Below are 21,687 nucleotides of genomic sequence, written 5' to 3' on the forward strand. Positions count from 1 at the left end.
TTGTTGGTAATAAGCTGTTACATAAAACATTCTAAGTCAAAATCAACAGAGAGAAACAAAAACCTACCCATCTCACATTTTATATCTGCAAGGAAAAAAGCAAGGACTTTGCACAAAGACTGAACACTTTATTAAATAGAGAATAATAGTCTGGCCCAACTGAAATTATCAAAATTAACCAAAATAAAAAATGTGGGAAAATCCCCATAAGACAAACTAATCCTGCATTAAAGCCAAAGGAAATGGTACACAAAAAGAGATCATTTTGCAACTATGATAAGAAGCACCTGGTTTTTGACAGTCAGTAACTCAAGTAAATAGAAAATTATTATCTATAAAAGCAAATTCTAACATTTAGATAATAGCGTAAGATCACAATTAAGAACTTGGTTAAAAGTACAGCTGAAGAAAATAACTTCTTACTGCAGCCAAGATCTTTAAAAAAATCCAGGCTAGCAAAACAGCGTAACAACCAGCTCTATATTCAAAATGTGGTGTAAAATATTAGGGAGAACTCTAATTTCTAGACTTAACCAAGACCTGTCTGAAGTAAAATTTCAGCTGTACATTTTTATCTGGAAAATAGGCAGTTTCAAAAAAAAAATTCAGGAAGTGCTACAGTGGGAGACTGAACTGCAAGACAGAACTTTTGTACTAAGTAGAGGACACCATATTTTCAGATATATTTATCCTAAAAAAGCCAGTTCCTGTCACTGACCTGCAAAAGAGCGGCGTTTGACGTTTAGCTCATTGGACACACGAACTTCAGTGCACAGCTTCAGCATCAGTAACATTGTAATGATCATGATAATGCTCTGCCACAAAAGCGGGGATTCAAAACGCCTTCCAAACCTAAAAAAGGAAAAGGAAGTATGTAAAACATCTAAGCACTGGAAAAGGAAATGCTAACAGTAACAGGTATGGAAGGCTGAAGAAGTCAGAGTCACCAGACAGACCTAGTTCCATACATAGTAGCTCAGAGCAGAAGTATCTGAGAACCTTATTGCAACATCCCAGTGGACTCATCCTAGAGATGCTGAACAAGCTTAAGTCTTTGCTTCAAAAGCCAGCAGCAAACCTATTGTTTTGAAAGGTAAATCACATTCATTAAGCAGTAAGTCGTACAGAGAGACCAGAGAGTTATGCCACATTAACACCAGTTGTGTGCTCTCTACACACACTCCAAAGATTTCACATGGACTTCTGTGCAAAGCTTCCCTTTCTCATTTTTTCATTTTTAAATTAAGTCATAAAACCAATAGCACTTGCCCTGTAAAGAAATAAATATCCACAGCCCTGTCTAGACATCTGAATGGAAAATCCAAGTTTTCAGAACACACCAACTATTTAATAAATTTTTGTCTTATTTGGACCAAGACTGGGTGAAGTAAGGAAATAAAGATGACATGTCACGGGAGCTTCTGAGCACTTCCTTCACACAACAGAGAATGTGTACTTGGATTGTGGCCAGTCTTGACTGAAGAGCTTATTCTTAAGTGATTGCACAAGATTCTGCTGTAGGAAAAAGAGAACCCTTCAGTGGAGATCAGTAATGCTCCAAGATCCTCTTCCTACATTACTTGGTGAAAGCTCAGCAATCCCCAACACACACTCTAAGTGTATCAGGGGTAAAGGGTGGAAGCTTATCATATGCAGCCCTCAAAGCACACTGCATTTACAACAAGAAGGTGACACACACATCATAGTGAGCTGCTTCTCTGTGCTCAGTTCTGCCAGGTTTTATGCCTTGAAGACAGAGATGCTGAGGAAGTGGTTTGGTCAGAACCTATTGCTGTGCTCCCCAGCTCTCTCACCTGCACTGTGAGGCACACAGACTTTCTAAATTTCCTAACAGCAGAGTCACTAAGGTCAATCTTTGATCACATCATGCTGACTGAGTCCTGAGCCTCACAGGCATGGCAATTATTTCTCTCTTCTTGATAGTTCCTGTTTTACTGCATCCTGGCAATTTGTTAATGCTTGGGCTACTTTCATGGCTGAGCTCCATGCTAGTAAAAACCAGTCAGGTTCACCATCATGCTGTCTCACACTACTGTGTTTCCACTGCAGCCATTTCACCAGGGCAAGATTTTTTATTACAAGTCAAGTAACAAGGAAGAGGAGAAAGACTGGAAAGTCCTTGACTAGCTTCCTCGGAAATCCTGTGCAGAAGAGCAAAGCAGCCACACCAGTGAAAACAGCCAAGTATATCCTGCCTAATGGCATACAGCTCAGGAAAAGTACAACTCCTTGAGCCTCCACATTACTGCCAGAGGACCCACCAGTAACTACTGCAGGAACAGCAGTTCTGTAGCCATTAGTCCCCTACTTCTTTCCACCCTCGATGGAGCCACTATTGTAACAAATTAGAGGACACTACGAGGAGGGAAATAAAGAACACAGCTGATAAGCATAACCACAGGCAGTATGTGCTCTGGGTAAGGCTTTCACTGCACTAGTTCAAAATGCAGGGGAAAAGAACAAAAGTTTGGCCTAGTCTATGCCCCAGCCTCATGATTCCAGAGTTCATTCAGCCTGTGTTGCTGTCTGTGACCAAGTTCCCCTCATCTACTGGAATTCAATACTATTATATTTGTCTCTTACTCAGGGATGATAAAAAATATGGGAAAGACTTACTGAGAACTATGGAGCAGTTAACTATAAACCAGTTTACATCAGGTTTAGAAAAACCATCTCCAGTTACAAATGTATTTGCATGTAAAATACAGTAATGCATTTAAAAGGGGCTGAGCTAGCAGCACAAGTTGGAAGCTGCTATGTCAATAAATGCAGCCACAGGTCACTATAAGGTTAGTTTCTGCTTGCTGATGAGACTACTTGTCATTCATTAATGGGTGCCACACACAAATACTGCTTGCAGTATAAATACCCACTCACTACAAACACAAATAAGCACAGCTGCCTGCTTGCCTGATCACAATTTGTCGTAAGATTCAAGTACTACTGCAGACCCCTTTCCCCTGAACACTAGGAGGGAAAAAAGTACAACAAAACTCACAACACATAAGAGAGTTAAAATGGAAACTTAAAAATTCTTATGGGAACTTCAAACAATGCAAACCACCTGTAGGGTTTTTCACAACCATCCAGTCAAAGATAACAAAGGTTATACAACAAAACATACTCATGTGAAATGTATCTCCCCAAACACCAAGCCCCAGAATGAGTCTTGCAGGCAACACAACCCTCTGAACTAGACCACATATGCAAGAAAACAAACAGCTGCCACGGAGACCAACAGGCAGAGCAAACACATGGATTACACACTACCTGGGCAGCAAAACTGAAGGGAATACCATTGTCAAGGACCAGTCTTGGGTTCTTGAAGCTGTAAAAGTAAAGCCAGAACATTCCTTTTGCTCAGGATCTTGGACACAAACACCACTCCGAGCTGCTTACCCTACTTTTCATTGATATCAGGGCCTGCCAAAGCAACTCTAATCCAGTTTAAGACTCCTCAGGCCAGCTTGAGCCAGGAGCACTACAGGATGTAAGCCCTGCAGGGAGAGCATGCCACTCCATGTTCTGTTTCCTTTCTGCCTCACAGACATTATTCCTGTCTCTGCATAAGCAGAAGCCAGAAGAGGAGGAACATTAAGGTAATTAAAGCACCTTATGAGAGAAAGATGAAGAGCCTTAGGATACTAGAATAGGCTTGAGGAAAAGATCAGCTTTGAAGCCCTGGGAGTGAGGAGTCACCAACATTATTCCATTTTCATCCCATAACTACAATGTTGTGTAACAAAGTGAACAGTGACACTTGCAGTATTCAAGGAACTCAGACTGCATATATCAGACTATAAAGAGACAAAGAGCTTTTCCACTGTTTACTTCATTTGTAAAAAGAACAAGACAAAAACAAAAGAACTCTTTACTTCCTGTAGTAGTCAAATATGCAAATAAAAGGGGAGAGTGGCTTACATTTTATTCGTATTTCCACAGCCTTTAAATGACTAATGCATGTTCAGGGTGATGAAGATAAGACAAATACACGTTCAAGCCAGAGGAGAGACTAACTAGTTATTGAGAAAACTACGTAATTCCATTGGTACAATTCAATTCTGCAATAATCCTGCTATTACAGTCCTGGGCCTACTTGAAACAGCAAATGCCAATTGTGAAAAAGAAGCCTAGGCAAGACCAAACATAAATGGTTTGCCTATCACTTTTCCTAAAATATCTTTGAAAAGAAACTGACTGCTTTTGGTGCAGCCAAATCACCATCACCCTGATCACTCTGTTTCCTCCTACACTCCTGGATGCTGTTCCAGCTTTCATCTGCTGTCTGCTTTTCAGCTGTTTGAGATTCCAGGCAACATGGAAAGCACACAGGATATACCACACACTACCAGGATAATGACAGATAGCCCAGAAAGTCCAGAAAGTCATCCCATACAATTACAGAATTTAACCTGTAGGATTTAGGCAGGAAGAAGAAACAAACTAGTTTTGCAACAGGATCTTTTGATACAAAGTTCCTCTTGACATGTAAACTTCGAAGACTTTATGCATCATCCCAAACCAAGCTCCTCAACTGGGCATCCAAAATTCTACTTTACTTTCTGCACAAAAAAGTAGCACATCTTATCCCTGCTCTCTGGCACTTACACAAAGGAGGAGGAATTGCATAACACTTTTGCTCTCAATATCTGAACAAGATTCCACCAGCAAGCCATATGTAAGACAATCTTTCAAAGCTGTAGTCATTCTGTCAGCTCAATTCATGCCACATTCCACACATGGAAAAAGCTGGCAAGATCCATTTTAGTAACAGACGCCTTAAAAACACCTAGGAATCTACCCCTGATAAGAGCAAGTTCACCATTTCTCTATAAATTACCTCCAGCTACATATTTGAGTCTCTAAACTTCTGTTCTTAAACAGGGAGCTCATTCCATTGACTCCAGCACAAAGAGCTCTCAGTTCTACTGATATTGCTGTTTTAAGAAGACTTTTTGTTTTAGGTCAGCTGATGTGGAATGGGTAGAGGGTTACCTTTGCTCAAAAATAACACAGTCCATAGTCTCCATCCTGTCCTTGGCTGTCAGAACTTGTTCCCATGGTTTGCCTTAAGGCAACTATTTTGTGAGAACAACTCCAAAACTGGATGATTTCATTTTCTGTTTTTGGATTTCTGTGGCACTGCTAAATGAGTTTTAGGACAGTGTCCCAAAGAACTGCAGCTCAAAACCTTTGGAAAGAACATTGTCTTCATGGAAAATATACAAACTCTATTTTATAATGACATCCATTTTACAAAACGTAAAACTGAAAAACACCCCAAAAAACTTCTGGGGATAGCAGGCAACATAAGTACTTTCGGCTGCACTTAGTCAAGATACATATAAAAATGTCTATGCTGATTTCTAAGAAATCTATAGTTCCTTTTCCACTTGCTATTTATTCTCATTTTAATATTAGAAGAAACTGTAATTTATCTCTTCATAAGCTCTGTTTTAAAAAAGAAATAGTGAAGAGAGAGAGGGGGAGGAGACAGAACTCACAAGTTAGTTCTTCTGCATCCTCCACCCCCAACTGATAACATTACTCTCACCCGCCTTCTCATTCCTGCTCTCCATTATGACAATGCAAAGCTACTCAGCTGGCAGCCTGCAGGCCACACCAACCCAGATGATGTGTACACCTTGGTCTAGTGCCACGGGGAGCTCTGGATCCACCCCACAACTTCCAAACAGCCTGGGACAGCTTAAGCAGATAATTAATCACCTCAAAGTTCAGGGTATCCCTTGAGCAAGAACACAGAGCTAAATCAAGAAAGTATAGTAAGATGTAAGGCACAAGCTATCAAAAATGGTAATGAAGTGTTTAATTAAAAATTTAGAGGGAGGAAAATTGCTATCAGGTTTTTTTTGGAGCATATCATACACTTTCATATGCAACAGAATTACAAAGACCTGGAGTTCTGCGCTGCCTCTCAATGTCTATCCACAGTGCAGGCTTTCCCCAGGCTGTGGGGCTGGAGAAGAAAGACAGGAGAAGCAGTACTGACAAAGGCAGGACTAAACAAAGGGGCTGCTGACGCAGTCATAAATCATATCCAGCAGCTATATTGACACCCGAAAATAAATATTGCTTTGATAAAATTGTAACAATAGATTACTACTAAATACAAAGTTAAATTAGTATCAAATATACTGCAGCACAAAATCTGCTCTTCACACTGGTAAACAGAGACTCCTTTGTGTGATGTTATAAGCACAAACTGCCTACTTTTCAAATTTTTTTTAAGAATCCTCTTTAAAATGGCGAAAGACTTAAACATGCCAAAATTCTAGCTTCTTTTTCCTAAACAAACACCATGCATGCATAAATAAAGGGAAGTAGAATCACGCCCATTGCTATCCATACATTTTCCCAATGTTTTTACACCAAGTTCTGGCACATTGCTGGAACATAGCAATGACAAGCACACATAACTGAAAGCAGAAACATCTCTTTAGAGATGACATTTTGAGACACTGTGTGAAAGAGAAGCCTGAAAAGTGGATACTGTGCTATTGTCATCATTAGCAAACTAGAAATTCTTTGGGCACATCTTGAAATTCAGTAATTATATATAAGAAAGACAAGGAGGAGAGGCATTGCACTGAGTCCGCTTGACTTCAAAGGATGGCTTACCACTGAAGACAGTCTAATCAGAAAAACAGGATTTGTGAGAACAGGTAACTGGAAACAGGGTTGTTATCCTTGATCTCAGTAGTACTTTGTTCGTTGACTACTGGCACAGTGCAATCCACCAGCTGTGTCTATTGACACATAAAACATGCCGAGATTAGGAAGCAAATACTCTGGGGGGGAGATGAAAGGTCAAACTTAGCCCACTGCAAAACCAGACATTAATCCAAAAAAGGATAACTTCTGAAACAACTGAGTACATTTAGAGGAGCCTGTGGAATCCATCATTCCACAAAGAGGATGTGAGGGAATTGCCCCCATAGCTGAGGAGAAGGAAGTTTAAGAAAGTCATAAGGGAAAGGTGGGAGGACCAGGTCTGTTATGAGTAACACAAATACAGAAACACCAGCACTACCCAAGAGCAAAAATACAGAGGCATAAAAGGCATTACAGGCAGGAACAGTCTGCTCTTGTGAGCTGCAAATCAGTACATGAAATTTCAGGGGAAACCTGGAAATAAAAACAGAAACATATTATAGAAATGTCTTTGAAGTTAAAAACAAAACAAACAAACAAAAAACAATAAAAACATCAGCCATCCTAGAAAATAATTAATTAAGTCCTGAAAAGCAACACTATTAAAACTTGGAAGTTTTTAAAGCCTAACAATTTAAGTACTTATTTTTGGATCAGGATGGAGGGGAGGTCCTTAAAAAATTACTCTGGCTCCAATCACATGCTTAGTAATCCAAGGTAATGAAGAGAAACCAAATGAAACCAGGAGCTATATGGCAGTAAAGTTTTCAGAAGAGAGACTTGGATTAATACTAGGTTTGCTAAAGGGAAGGAGATATCAACTGGTACTTGGTGGAAAAAATTATATACAGAATAAAATTACTTGTAGGAACAGTTCTGTCCTGGCACCAGAATGGTATTTATTTAATAAATTTAAAACAAAATAAATAAAAACTTTCTAATTTCTTCCAAAGAATATTACATATACAACCAAAATAATTCTGCTGTTTATGTCATTATCGAGAGCATTGTGTCCCAGATAATGCATCAGCCATAGGTGACATTAACCAAATAATGCAAAAATTGAACTACCAAGATGCTCTATGGGTGGATTTTAACCATGTTCACAGAAATCACAGGCTCTTGCTCTACAATCTTCCTTTAATTATCCAGATGCCAAAGAATAATATCCACCCTCAATGCCATTTTCATGACTTACTGGTGCTTAGAACTAACTACCAGGGATGCCTAACATTTTAGGAAGGCAAGCAAAATATTCTCTCCCGGGAACACTGAATTATCATCACGCAAGTACTCTTTTGTCTTTTAGCTCAGCAGAACTAGAAAAAGACAATTCATTCACAGTACAGACGGAAAGGTTTCTGCAGGCCCCTGCGTGAAGCCTTTCCATGCCAAGCTCCAAGGTGACCAAGAACTTACACAGTGCTTACATTGTGTCAGGGAGTGATACTATTATGTGGCTTAACTACTCACAGTAAAACAATTACATACTCCTATCAATGTAACTATATTTTCTGTCTTTTTTGAGGTATTGACAAGCCTTTCTACACTGACATAAACTATAACTTTTCATTATTTGCAGCATTTATACTTTCACCTATCTCTTAACTAGATGTACTTAAAATCAATTCAAATTAAACATCTTTCAGTTCTTCCATAGTCTGAGTCTCACTTAACAGATGCACTCACCTGAGTTACCTAGAAACTGCCAGCATCTCCATTCAGGTGTAAGTAATTTCTATATTTGACTACCTCACGTAAAACCAAAAATTAGATTATTTCTCTCTCTAAAACTGTCAGCTCAGGTTTTTCACTTCTCCTCCTGCCAGTTCCTATACTTCCCTCTTGCTGTTTGCTTTCTCCATATACTTCTACCCAGGAAAACACAGTTCCAATGCAACAAGTACCTCTGACCTAGTGATGCTTCCTCTGTTTGACTGCCAGCTACTGGTACCAAGAAAGGGTCTCCTGTCCTCCAGTCCAGCACAGCACTCACATGTTGCATTTTGCTGTAGCAGAACCCAGGAAGCCATTATACAGAGTCAGAAGAGGCTTGTTTAAAGAGAAACTGGAAACCAACAAACGGATGCAGCCTGTTACCTATCAGTTCTTTGTGGATTAAAAGCATCAGTTTGTAGTCAAAACAGAACCACAGAATAACTGTCCTTTGTTGCAGTAATTTCCTAGACCATTTCATCTTTGGTATCCCAAGTATATTCTCAGAGGTGTAGCATCTATATAATCAGAAGTAATGAGCAAGATGTTAGCAACATTGATTCACAGAAATCATGCCCTAATAATATTTTCTTTGTCCAACAGCACAGGACCTAAATATGGAAACAAACTTCCTCTTAAGTATTGAAAGTGGTGTTGAAAGCAAAAGAAATTTGCTTTTGAAAGGTAGCACATCTTTTCCTTGCTTATCCAAGAATGAAAACTCTCATCTGTAGTTGTGCATGAAGATCTACAAGTGAATGCCCTCTGAAGCCAGCTGGCGTCCTGGGAAAATGCAAGAATATATGGCAAGTCTTCCAGTGACGTTAATGCCAACCAGACACTAGAATAAGAGTATGATACCAAAGCTTTCATTCTGAAAACGGAGACAGAGGAGCATGAGAAATGTAAAATGCAGTCAGCAAGAAAAAGACCTGACTTAGCATAAAGCTCTTTACCAACAAGTTAAAAAGTTTCATCTTAGAAAACAGAGTGCTGATAATCAGCTCTGGCAAGGGAAACAGACTACGCTCCCCAGCCCATTTAAATTCATTCTATTTAACAGACTCACACACTGATGGAAAGACAGCATTTATATCTTCAAGAGAAGGGAAAATGTACGTAAGATATTATTTCCTCAAATATTCCAATCAAAGCTTTACAGCTGGCAAGCAAGCACGAACCCTTAGAACTGAGCAGAAACACAGCCAACTTACCAAAAAAGTATCCGCAGAATATTTGCGACCAGCAACACCAGGCAGACGTAGGTGGAGAAGCCCTCCGCGTTCTGGGTCCGCCGAATGTCGCGGTACTGAGGGATGTAGGGCACGACGCCGCCGAACACCATGGCCCCCGCGGCGCCCCAGGACACCAGCTGCTGCATGGGCACCAGCAGCCACTCCAGGCCTCCCGGCTCCATGCCGGGGGCGCGCGGGGAGGCGCTCAGGCTGAGGGATGCCCTCAGGCTGAGGGTGCCCCGCCGCAGCTCTCCGGCCGGGGCCGGCTCTAGCCACGGGCGGGCTCCTGGCCGGGATGCGGCACCATGACTGCGCCCTCTCCCGCGGGGCCCGGACCTGGGGAAAGGGACGGGGCGTGAGCCTGGCTCTGACGAAGGCGGCTCCGGCCGCTGCCAGTCGGGCGCTGGCGAGCCCGGACCATCGCCCAGCCGAGGGCGGGCCAGGGCCGCCCCCGCTCCAGCCTCAGACCCCGGGCCAGCCCGGCGCTCCACAGGGGAAGCCCGGCACGGCAGCCGCGTCGCTCCATCGCTGAGGAGAGCGGCCAGCGGCCAGGCAGGGCGCGGACACGCGCCTCCGCCGCCATCCCCGCCCGGCCCCCGGGTCGCGTCTCCGACGGGGCTTCTCCACCTCCCTCGCCCACCCGCGCCCGCCCCGCCCCGCCCCGCCCCGCCCCGCGGACAGGCACGGCCGCCCGCCCCGCACCTGCTCCTCGCGCTCCGGCCGCCGCCGCCTCCATCCCCCGGCGCCGCTCCGCGGGCGGGCAGCGGCGGCCGGGGCGGCTCGTGACGCACAGCGAGCGGCCCCGCCCCTTCCTCCGGCGGGGAACGGCGGCGGCGGGCGCAGCACCGGGCAGTGGCACCGGGCAGCGGCCCCGGGCAGCGGCCCCTTCCCTCCCTTCCCTCCCTTCCTACCGCGCTGCCGCCCGCGACACGGTGGGCGCCTCGGCGCCGGAGGTGGCTCGGCTCCCCCAGGCACACCTGGACGCTTCTCCTCCGCGGGCCGCGCTGAGCTGCCGCCCGGGGTCCTGCTCCCCAGGAGTTACGGAAAATTCTGTCATGCCTCATGGACAAGGGCGAATGGCTTTAAACTGAAAGGGAGCAGATTTCTTCCTAATAGCTAAATATCAGGGAGAAAATCTTTACTTTGAGGGTGGTGAGGCACTGGGACAGGTTGCCCAGAGAAGCCCTGGCTGTCCCGTTCCTTCAAGTGTTCAAGGCCGGGCTGGATGGGGCTTTGAGCAACGTGGTCTAATGAAAGGTGTCCATGGCAGGGAGGTTGGAACTTGATGGTCTTTAAAGTCCCTTCCAACCCAAAGCATTCTAAGATTTCTGTGCCTCTCTGAATTGCAGTGGCTGGGGAGGGAAAATGTGCATCTTCTACCCAAAGCAGGGCAAACCCAAAGTGCCCAGGGAGTCTCTACTGCTACTTGCCTTGACCAGCAGAGGACGAGTCCTGCAAGTGCTGTACACATATGTTATGTGGAGAATGGCAGCACGGACACTGCATCCATCTCCTTCAGCCACACTTAAAAGGATGGGTCATCCACTGTGCATCCAAGTGACTGCACAGCTGTCCTCAAAGCTTGTTCCTTGGGCTCCCCATAATACTACCCCAGACATGCTTCCTTCTGCCTTGTAAGTGCCCCTGCTGCTCATCCAACAGGTAGGAGAAAATGAGATAGGTTTTCCTGCATCTGAGTCATGTATTATTTTGTATCCTGTAGCAGCAACAGCAAATGTTTTTGTGATTCTTAAAGGGGAAAAGGAGACGAATTAAAAATAGAAATGTCTGGTTTGGGACTTCAGAAGTCTTTTGTTTACTTCCTGCATAGCAGCATCTCATTCAGCTGCAACCATTTCTTCCACTGGGCAATTCTTGCAGCATACGTGCAGCACATGAACCTGCACATTACTGAAGAATGTATTTGTCAAAGACAGTCTTGGAGTACCATCATACAAACATGCAAAACAGCCTCCTTAGGTCAGGTGACCAGTGATAACATTGGGACTTACCTTTCCTACAAGGAAGCAGCAGCTACACTACTTGAACAAAGCTCTATTCCATTACATAGACTTGATAGTTTGATGGCTGACGTTAAAAATACACAGTGGCTGTTTTGAATTCTGATTTTTGAATGAGGATCCTGAAGTTCTTTATTTCATCACATCTGACTCACTCAGAGTATAACAATCCAATTATATATAAAGTGCATTATTTAAAGCATATTTTATTATTTAATGGCTCACATTTCATATGTCACTTGCGCATTATCATCAGGCAGTTATGCCAGCTTCTTTACACACTTTCCTTGGAGTCCTTAGCACATTATTTTTCCTTAAGCACAGCAGTCTAAACAAACCTCAAGGTGAAAATAGGAGTAGCCCAGATTAGAAAGCCAATATTTGTTCATGTAAATACAAGTATTTTGAGAAATCATAAAGAGATTATCTTGAGAAAATAGGTATTTTGAAGTAATGGTTACCTAAGTAGAAGAAACTGCCCAAGCTGGCACCAGATCTCTAGGTTAGCTTCCAGAATTATTCCAGGATACTCTTAAGTCTCTGCAATAACAAATTGTATGCAAGATTAAGATTCTGAAATACTCAACTGGAAACAGACAACTGCCTAAACTCAGGTTGTTCTGCCTTACTCTAAACTGTAAGGGTAAAAACTGTGAATTACAGCACGTTGCTGTATGAACACAATTCAGTTCTGGTCACTGAAAAACCTCCTAAAAAAAACCTAGCTGAAAAACCTAGCTGTTCAGGAGTTAATCCATGGATGTAAGCTAAGCTGACCAGTGACACCAGACACTGGGTAGGAGGAGGAATGACAGGCTGGCTGAACTCCTTGGGCTGAGCAGCTGCCAGCATCAGGGAGGGACCCTTCAGGTCTCAGGATATTCTAAAAGCCAGGATCAGTTTTTTTAATAGTGGTACCATCCTGAGGTGCTTGCTGCCTCTGGCATAGCATCCTGCCTGGCACAGGAACACCCAACCATAGCAGACCCAGCAAGACTCCAGTAGGAGAGTGTGCTGGAAGAAATTTATCTAAACCTGGGGTGATAACAGGTGATTGGAGAGTCTTGCATCATCAAGGAAAAGTTCCACAACATGCAGATCTGAGTGCAGTCACAAGATTGAGGCTTCAGAGCAGATTTCTTTCTCTGGGAGATAGTAACTGAGAGGGAGCTCAGAAGGATCGCTCTTTTGGTGTAAAAGCAGAGCCTACCCTAGAAACAGCACTGCTTCACTGCCAGACAGCAATCCTCTGTTTCAAGTAAGGAGAAAAAGAACAGGTGCATTTATTTTTTCACACAGACTGGCAAAATTCCCCCATTAGGAAAAAAATCCCTCTATTTGCTACAATTACATTACCCATTCAGAAAACAGAAGCAGACAAAGTCACACACCAGATCTTTGAAGACTAAATCTTCTTAGGACATCTGCTGTAGGAGAATTGAAATTGATTATGTGAGCAGCTCTAGCCACCTAGTTATGAACTAGCTTCTAGCAGTTAACATTTTGTTGACGACATAGTCCCCAAACCTCCAAACATAACAAGAACTTTGATTTATTTTAGATAAAGACATCTGATAAGAAATGTTCCTGTGGTATCTTTGAATATGGTTTAGCAAGCTGAAAATGGTGGACCAACATGGGATGTTTTCAAAGGGCTTTTAACTTTAATATTGGTAGAGGTATAAGGTTTAGTTTTTGCAAATAGGTCCACTGACTTTAAAAAAGTAAGCAGAGCCCCATTTCTACAATTGGCTCCATATCGCCATATTCCTATCAGGATGACACTGGGACCAAGAGGGGACACGAATGAACCACCCAATGGACCAGTTTCATGACAAGCCTTAGCCACCTCTTTGCAGTTTTTTACATGAAGAGGTGGAGGAGGAAGACAGCTGTTGTTACTTCACTTGTAGTTACTGCAGTAGCAAAAATAGCAGATTGCTGCAAGTCTCCCAACCAGTCTGTTGTTCTGTCAATTGGTTTTGAAAGATGAATATTAAAATGAATTTATATTCTACATTAGAGAAATGCTGTTGCACAAAAGCAAGTATATGAAGTCCCTGCAAGACCCTGCTAAAGTGCAGATAAGCTCTAAGTTACTTCTTGAACAGATTGTATAATAAATGTTGTCATAAGGATAAAGTGAATCCCTATGGTGGGCAAATTCCCTTCAGTTATCACATTATATATCTCATTCTACAACTACCGCCATGAGGAGATTAAAAAGAAATATTCACGGTACTGTTCATGAAACAAGTAAATGGGTCTTAAGTGTCTTGAAATTGGCCATGCATACCATAATGTCTTATCACTACATCAGCTGTCCTCTTCTCTCTATTTTTTATTTTTTTAAAGCAACCCTGCTGCAACTGGTGGCAGAAGCTACCTCCTGGCCCCTCCTGGCACTGATGAGGTCCTGTTTTGCAGCTGATGGACAGAATCAAGCTAGCATTAGTAGGAGATACAGTTTTATTGCACATCTTCACCACTCTTCCTTTCTCCTTCTGTGCTGGTCTTTGCAAACAGAACAGTGAATATCAGTATGAGTGGAACACCCACCTTCATGCAGAAGAACACCCTCTGCACTTCCAAGGGGGAGCTCTGACAAACATGAGCAAGTCTACATGCTTTGCACTGGGGAGCAGCAACCAGGACCATGGAAGTTGACGATTAGACTCCTCTCTGTACTTGAACTGCTACCATCTCCACAGGCAAATAGAGAAAAATCCCTAAAGCAAATATTCCAGAGCAGGAATCAGCCTGACAGCTGGCAGAGATACATGAATCCTTCTTCAAACCATTACAGCTTTGTAAACAATGGGCAAAGTTCAGAGAATGGAAATAAACAAACAGCAGACCTGGTTCTACTTCTTACCTGAGTAAGCAGCTACACAGGTAAGAAGTTGAACTAGGAGTGCTTAACCCACAGCTTGCTCTTCTGTCAAACAGGTCCAGCTGGCTGCAATTCTTTCTTCCGCACCTGCTCTTGGGATGACTTTGGTGTGTCCCATGGCCTCAAGGTCACCTCAGCAGTTGGCTGCAACAGAAAAATCCATAGGCAGCTCCCAATCTACCTGCATATCCTTGCCCATACAATGCAGCCAGAAGTTGTCACCTCAACAACCTTCAGGAGCAGAGCTGCTTTCCCTTAAGAAAATACTTAATAGAGGAATGTCTCCAAAGATGGGATCTGCACTGTGTGCCATGGGAAAGTACCATGCAGGCTCCATTGATTGTGGATCCAATGCATGGGGCTCAGCATCAGAGGAGACAGATTCCTCTTTTTATTCCGTGTTACTAAAATGACTATTTTATTAAGCTGGTTTTTGTTGGACCTTTCTTGACATGACGCAGAAAGAGCTCTGCACCATCTTCCTTTCTCATGTACTTCACTCCTCCGTGGTGAAATGCTCACTAATAACAGGATCAATTGTGTTCCACAAGAAGCTGATACCTGAGAGTGAGCTGGGAAAGAAGGAGTGTGGTGGGTTGATCCTAGGCAGCAGTGAAGCCCCCACTGCCACCTGCTCACTTGCTTCTTCCTGCAGGATGAGGCAGAGAATCAGCAGGGTGAAGCCATGGGAAAAATATCTATGGGTTGACATAAAAGTCTTGTAGTGAATAAAAAGAACATAAATAAGTGATACAAAGGCAACCACTCACCACCTCCCACTAACAGACTGGTGCCCAGCCAGTCTTGGAGCAACAGCTACTTTGGAAGAAAATTCCTGGCCACAGCTTGGTTTTATTGCTGAGTGTTATGCTGTGGATCCAGCTTGTCTCTTTTGTCACCTGGGTCAGCTGTCCTGGCTGCTTTCCCCCTCAGCCTCTTGCCCCAGCCTGTTTGCTGAGGGAGGAGGGCAGAGTAAGAAACACAGGCGGCCTTGATGCTGTGCAACCAGAGTTCAGTGACGGCTAAAAGAGTGATGTGCTGCCAGCACTGTTTTGGTCACAAACACAGCACCATACGGGCCACTATGGAAAATGCTGATTCCATCTTAGCCAGAGCCAACACAGGGCATGAAATGCCATTAGGGAGATCCTCAAGCTGGCTTTTTTGCTGAACAAGTGAGGGTGCAAATGCAGTGTCCACAGTGTCAGGAGCACTATCACTAGCCTGCTCTGATCCACTTTCTCTCCACTGTGAAGTAAATAAGAAGCAGAGAGAGAAAAGAAAAATTACAGAGCAACTACTATTTCATCCTGATTCAAAATACCCCCAGGCGACCTGGAGTCAGTAGCATTGCAGCACTAAATCTGTTTTTTCTTCCTCTCTTCTAGGACAAGGACAAAGTGCTCCTGGTGGCATTTACACACTGTAGCACACGCTGGGCTTGTTTCTGTTAGATCAGTTCAGCATCATTGGTACACTTAAGACAGAACAAAGCTAAATTTATGTTCTCCTTACCATGAGCAAAGAGTGCAGAATGGGGAAACAAAACCCCAAAGACCAACTTTATTGCAAGAGTAATACTTGAGTCAAAGATCATTTAGATGGTACAGATACAAACACTGCAGACTGGTTTTTCTGAAACCCCAAGGAGCTGCAGTTACAGGTGCTTTTGATTAATACAGCATCTATCCCAGAGAGAAAATTATCATCCTCATGTGTCCTCTGAGCCACTCTGGCCAGCCCGAAAAGTGGTTGCAGCCTTGGGGACCCATGCCACTGCACCTCTTCCCCATTTGTGGAAGGCCAAATCTCCAGTGCTTTTCTGCTCAGCTGACACTTGTGCTACCTATGCTGGCAGTGTCCCTTGGCACCCTCTGGCCCCTCTATGCCCTTGTAATTTCAGATGCCTTTTGCCAGGCATGCTTGGAATATGTGCCCAAATATCTCCTGCTGGCAAACACCATGCGAAACACTAAATGGAGCTGAGGTGGGAGGGCCTCCTACTTTACCCAAGCTGCATAAAATGCCTGTCATAACTCTTAGCACCTCCCCTCTGCCACAAATGTCTTACACGTTCAGGCAGGCCACTGCCAGTCAAGGTTTCAGTCATAAGAGATAAGAGCATATTTGCAAAAGATCTTTGTTTCGGATGAGAAAGGGCAAGATTTTTCTCCCAAAAAAAAAAAAAAAAAAAAAAGCACCAAAGAATCAGACTACCTCACCCACACTATCACTGCTCACTGACTCATATCTTGCTGTTAGAGCATGTGTCCTACACCCGACGTTCCCCAGTGTTATTACCCATATTTACCCAAATCAACTCACGTTTTGTGCAATCATGCTAAGTGCTTTCCACTAATTCAAAGTGAATTTAAACTGCCTGTACCAGGGAAACACTCCAGTTGCCTCCTCTGGGAAAAACTGTGTCTGAAGCTGCAGGGAAACATTAGCATGACTGCAGTTTGGTCACAGAAAATTCTACCCACAGTTCTTTACACCTTCTGGAAGTGCAAAATGGGTATTTTCCAATGAACCACTCCCTCCTTTGCCCAGCTTCCAGCCTCTTCAGCACAGGATGTCTTTATCAAATATTTTAGAAAAATACTCTTTCCATCGTGCACCGCAGCATATGCCATGTTTAATACATATGCACAAAATGCACATTCTGCTCTGGACCACGAGGTCCCTGGAAGAGAGCCACACCAGGCTGTGGGATCTGAACATGTGAGGTCAGCTGCCTGTCCCTGTGCCACAGGGCTGCCCATCCAGCTCTTATAGCAGAGCCTCACCTGTTACACACTGCGTTTTCTTCCAGAAAGCTCTGCTGTGCACGTGTGAGGAACAAGGCCACCTTTTGAACACAGCCCCCCGATGCAGTGCCAGGCATGCCAGCAGCGGGCCACCAGGCCAGAGAAACACACCCTGCTCCCTCTCCCATCAGGGACAAACTCCAGCTCCTTCCTGCAGCCTTTCAAGAGGTGAACTGCATGGTGAATACTCCTTCACCCTCACTATCCAAAGGCAATGGAACAAGGCTGTAGCAGGAAAAAGCATGAGAAGCAACATCTCTTACCAGCCATGTCCAGGAAACATAGCTGGAGACTTCTGGATCACCACTCAATAATTCAGTCAACAGCAGTGAGTGAGTGATTTCACAGAGCCATGAATTACACACAGATCTTCACAGAGCCAAAGGATGCCACCACCACCCACCACACCAGCCTCCACAGTCACCTTTCTGCTGCTCCTGCTTTTATCCCAGTATAGTACACTTACAGGGAAAATTACACCCTGTGTTCTGTTACGCTACTTAGCAATACATGATGCCCACAGCACACACTTGAACATCTGATCAAGATTCTCCTTAACCCTACTAGTTTTCTTTATGACGAAACTTGCAGAAAGGGACTGACTGAAAAATTTCACAGTAAGGGGATTTGTAAGCAGCAGTCCCAAAACAGAACACTTTAATAAAGGCAGAGCACCTTCATCAGGGATCATGTTTCCCAATGGCTGGAATTACCCTTTTCTCTTCAAAGATACAGAACCTGAAATTTGAACCATGAGCAAACACCCAGGCTTTTAATATTCACCTCAAATGACTTTGTCTTTCAAAGTAGCACCAGCTGTCACACACCACTGACCCAAATGCCTTTTCCCCTGCCTGAGGCGTTTGGATTTCACTCACCATGTCTTTCTATGCTTTTAAATAACAACTTGTTACATCTACTGATGTTAACATACAAAAGAAGAGTGATTCCTTCACCAGGAAGTACTCCAGTGGAGCAAGCTTTCAATGAACTGCATTATGCTGAATCAAAAGATCAGGTAAATGTTAAAGTTTGCTACAAGAACCATCAGTACTATTTGGATTGCTGCATACAAAAGCTGATGACCTAGCAAAGACAGACGGTTTTTTCTGCACACTGTGTCCCTCTGAATCACAGACTGCAAAGTGACACAAGAGAAGCTACCTGAGAGGGAAGGACCAAGCATAGCATGACTCAAAGACCCAACCCAAAAATTTGTTAGCAAAAATACCATGACTGTGTTGCAAGCATTAACTTGTACCTAGCCCTTTTCTCTTCAGAGAAAACTTGTAGTATTGGCCATGCCACTGCCAGGAAAAAAATAGCAAACCCACAAAATTTGCAGTGTCATTTGCATCCTGCCTTCTGATCTGCAGCCAAACAAGCTGCCATGTTGGCCCTGGAGCACTTGCCTACTTTTCTCCTTTCAGGACTAAATTTCCTGGGGGTTTTTTACCACACGTGGTCTTGCCACACATGTTCATCTTCTCTTTGAGATGTCCTCTCTCTGACCTCACCCCTATTCCAAAGTAGGGGAAGACATGCTTTTGGAGTACGTGACCAGAGGATTCCTTACCCCCCTGGTATAATAAATCTTAGTTGCCAGCAAAGAGGAGGGAAAGAGACTCTATGTAACATCCAAACGCCAACAGTAATGCATTTCTGCAAGAGTTCTATCTCACCACACCACAGGCTTTTACGATATGGCAGTGAACTTGGAGCTTAGGTCTTATAAATGTTTAAACATGCTTTTATGTCCTATCCTGCTACCTTGACTTCTCTTTCCAGCAGTGGAGGGACTGGAATTTCCCTAGGAAAGCGCAAGGAAAACATGCTTTGGAGACCATTTCAGCATACACTGTGAAGAGTTCACAGCACAGGTCTGCAGTACCGAAATAGGATGGAACCAGATGGCACCTCAACCTCAAGGTCACCCTATTTTTTATTTTTACTTCATGTTCTTCATACCAAGGAGACATATTTAGATTGAAAGTGACTAAAGTCTAAGTTTTTTACTGAAAGAAAGTAGCATAAAGCATATTTTGGCATGGAAAAAGAATTTATGTCAAATCTTCTCTTTTGCTTGTTTCTCAAACCCCCTCAGGACCTGTTTTTGTACTCATGGCCAAAATGAACTTCTTGTCATCCTTTTAGCAAATTAAGCATACTTATTGCAGTAAACACTCTTATGAGCACTGGTGGTTTGTTCTGGCTTGTTAAGAGTTTGTACCATCCCCTATATATGTCAATCCTCATACCCCCTCCCTGATCCCTTGTCTGTCACTTGGTGTATCCTTCCCTTCTTCTGGACAGCTCTAAGAAGGGCATCAAGTGATAGGCTGGAACGCAGGGTCCCTGCCTAATCTACCCTCAATGTTTATCCTCGTTGTCTGTTATGTACCCCATTCCCTCCCCATCTTTCCCCCATTGGCTGATGAGTGGTTCCCCCCCTTGTACCCTCCTCCCTGTAAAGGGGCTGTTGGCCCTGGATCTCGTGTCAGAGCCCCTCTGCCCACTGTGTACCATGTGTGTCTAGGGGCTCTCTGGAGATCCCAACAAGGACCTGGCTTGTTACCGCTGTGGAGAAGCCTCTTTCAGCCTTTGCTTTCTCCTGACGACAGCCTTCCCGTGTTCGGGGTACCACCCACAGCCGCCCCTGGGTACCCCAGGGCACTGAGGAGTGTCCTCTCAGCTGACTGCTGTGTCTGCTAGCTGGGGTTCCCAACCAGGGTGATCGGGAGGCACAGTCTCAGGTGGCTTACTGGTCCTTAGCTAGCCCTCTGCTTTTGAAACAAAACAAAACCAAAGGGTCTTTGCTCAGCTTCCCTTAGCCCATGGGTGCATGCCCAACATGGACTATGCTTTTAAAATACACCTTATCTTACATCTTCAGGTTTCAGACACTGGAAGTGTATGCAACGGCTCAATTCCGAATCTCTAAGCCCTCTGAGAAGGGAGAAACTAGACAGCTGAGCAAAACCAAGCATGCTAATTCTATTATAAGTAAATTCATTGTTAAGAAAAGTCTGTGTGATCTTGCTGTTTGTCTCTTCTATTCTTTGGCTTTCTGAACTTTGGAACTTTTCCATGACCGCTTTTAGCTTTAAAGACCCTTCCATTTTTATTTCATAAATATGCTATGCAATATTGGCCAAATTCAGTTTCAGATCTGAACTAAGAGGGCCATCCACATTAGCTGCTGAGCCCACAAAGTAGAAGGACCAGACCTTTGAAGCACGAAATGCATGGTGAAATATTTTTTCAGTCTCTTTCACACTTTTAATTGCTTGTCCTTCATTTCTGTGCCAGCTGGATATTTTTTTGTTGTTGTTTTGACCACACTGACCTACCTCACAAAAACGAGCTAATTACAGAAATCCTTTATCAAGTCATGTTTGTTTTCAGTTGAACTCTAACCTGGCCATTGCTAAAATGTGGCACTACAAAGATGTAGCGGGATTCCTGCAAACTGATTGGTTGTATAATGCTTGCTCCTCTGCATTTCCAGCTGGTTCTTTATCCTTGGAAGCTCTTCACTACAAATAGGACTCTATGGCTTTGTTCAAGATAACTGGGCACAAGCAGACAGAGCCACTTCGACTGCCTCGCGGGGGGGGAAATACTGCTGTGTGAGAGACGCTTTTGTAGCTCTTCTGGAAGGAGGGAAAACCAGGAAGAAGACTATGTTATCAGAAGTAAAAATGGAAAAATACTACAGCTCTACTACTTAGCCTTAAAGGAAAGAAAATTTATTATCGACAAATAAACAGGTAAGAAGCACCAATTGTTCCTTATGACTTATGCGATAGAACAAAAACACTTTATGGTTGAAGCTAGTGGCTACATACAAGAGCAAACCCTATCTACATGCATAATATTGCTCAAATTGTTTTATCTATTAGCTTTCTAGAGCAATAACACTGCTAGAACACTCAAGCTTTGCAAAAACATGCTTGATTTTTCTTTCTGCAACGAGGACAACCTGCAAGAGTGGGAAGATGAGGTTGTACAGAGAAGCCACAATTATGGGAAGCAGGTAGCAATGCAAGAGGTTGGCTTTGATGCCAGAATTTCACCTCAGAGATTAACACCCTCTCAAATGAGGTGGGGAAGGTCAAGAAGGAAAAGCAATTAAGTTTATTAAGAAAGATTTCGTCTAAGTGGTAGGCTTAGACCAATTGAAGTCATTTCTAATGCAGAAATTTCTTGTGGATGAAGACACATATTTGCCATATTTAGTGTATGTAATTAATCAAAGTAATTGACTAAGGTAATTTATTGCCCAACAGTAATACCCTCCTAACCATATAGACACAGTA

General features: G+C 43.5%; 1 protein-coding gene across 5 annotated transcripts in view; it reads right to left on the reverse strand.

The window, feature by feature from the left end:
- The window catches only part of SLC66A2 (solute carrier family 66 member 2), a 67,678-nt gene extending 57,198 nt beyond the window's left edge, over positions 1–10,480 (reverse strand). For all 5 annotated transcript variants that reach the window (XM_063403988.1, XM_063403980.1, XM_063403999.1 and 2 more), the window contains exons 1-3: positions 10,347–10,480; positions 9,624–9,980; positions 719–852 (exon numbers count right to left, since the gene is read on the reverse strand). In XM_063403988.1, coding sequence (XP_063260058.1) covers positions 719–852; positions 9,624–9,826 — 337 coding nt within the window. In that variant the 5' untranslated portion in view covers positions 9,827–9,980; positions 10,347–10,480. The remainder of the gene's footprint in view (positions 1–718; positions 853–9,623; positions 9,981–10,346) is intronic.
- Positions 10,481–21,687: the final 11,207 nt, after the last annotated feature.

The sequence above is a fragment of the Prinia subflava genome, chromosome 1, assembly GCF_021018805.1.
Source record: "Prinia subflava isolate CZ2003 ecotype Zambia chromosome 1, Cam_Psub_1.2, whole genome shotgun sequence".
Taxonomy (NCBI): domain Eukaryota; kingdom Metazoa; phylum Chordata; class Aves; order Passeriformes; family Cisticolidae; genus Prinia; species Prinia subflava.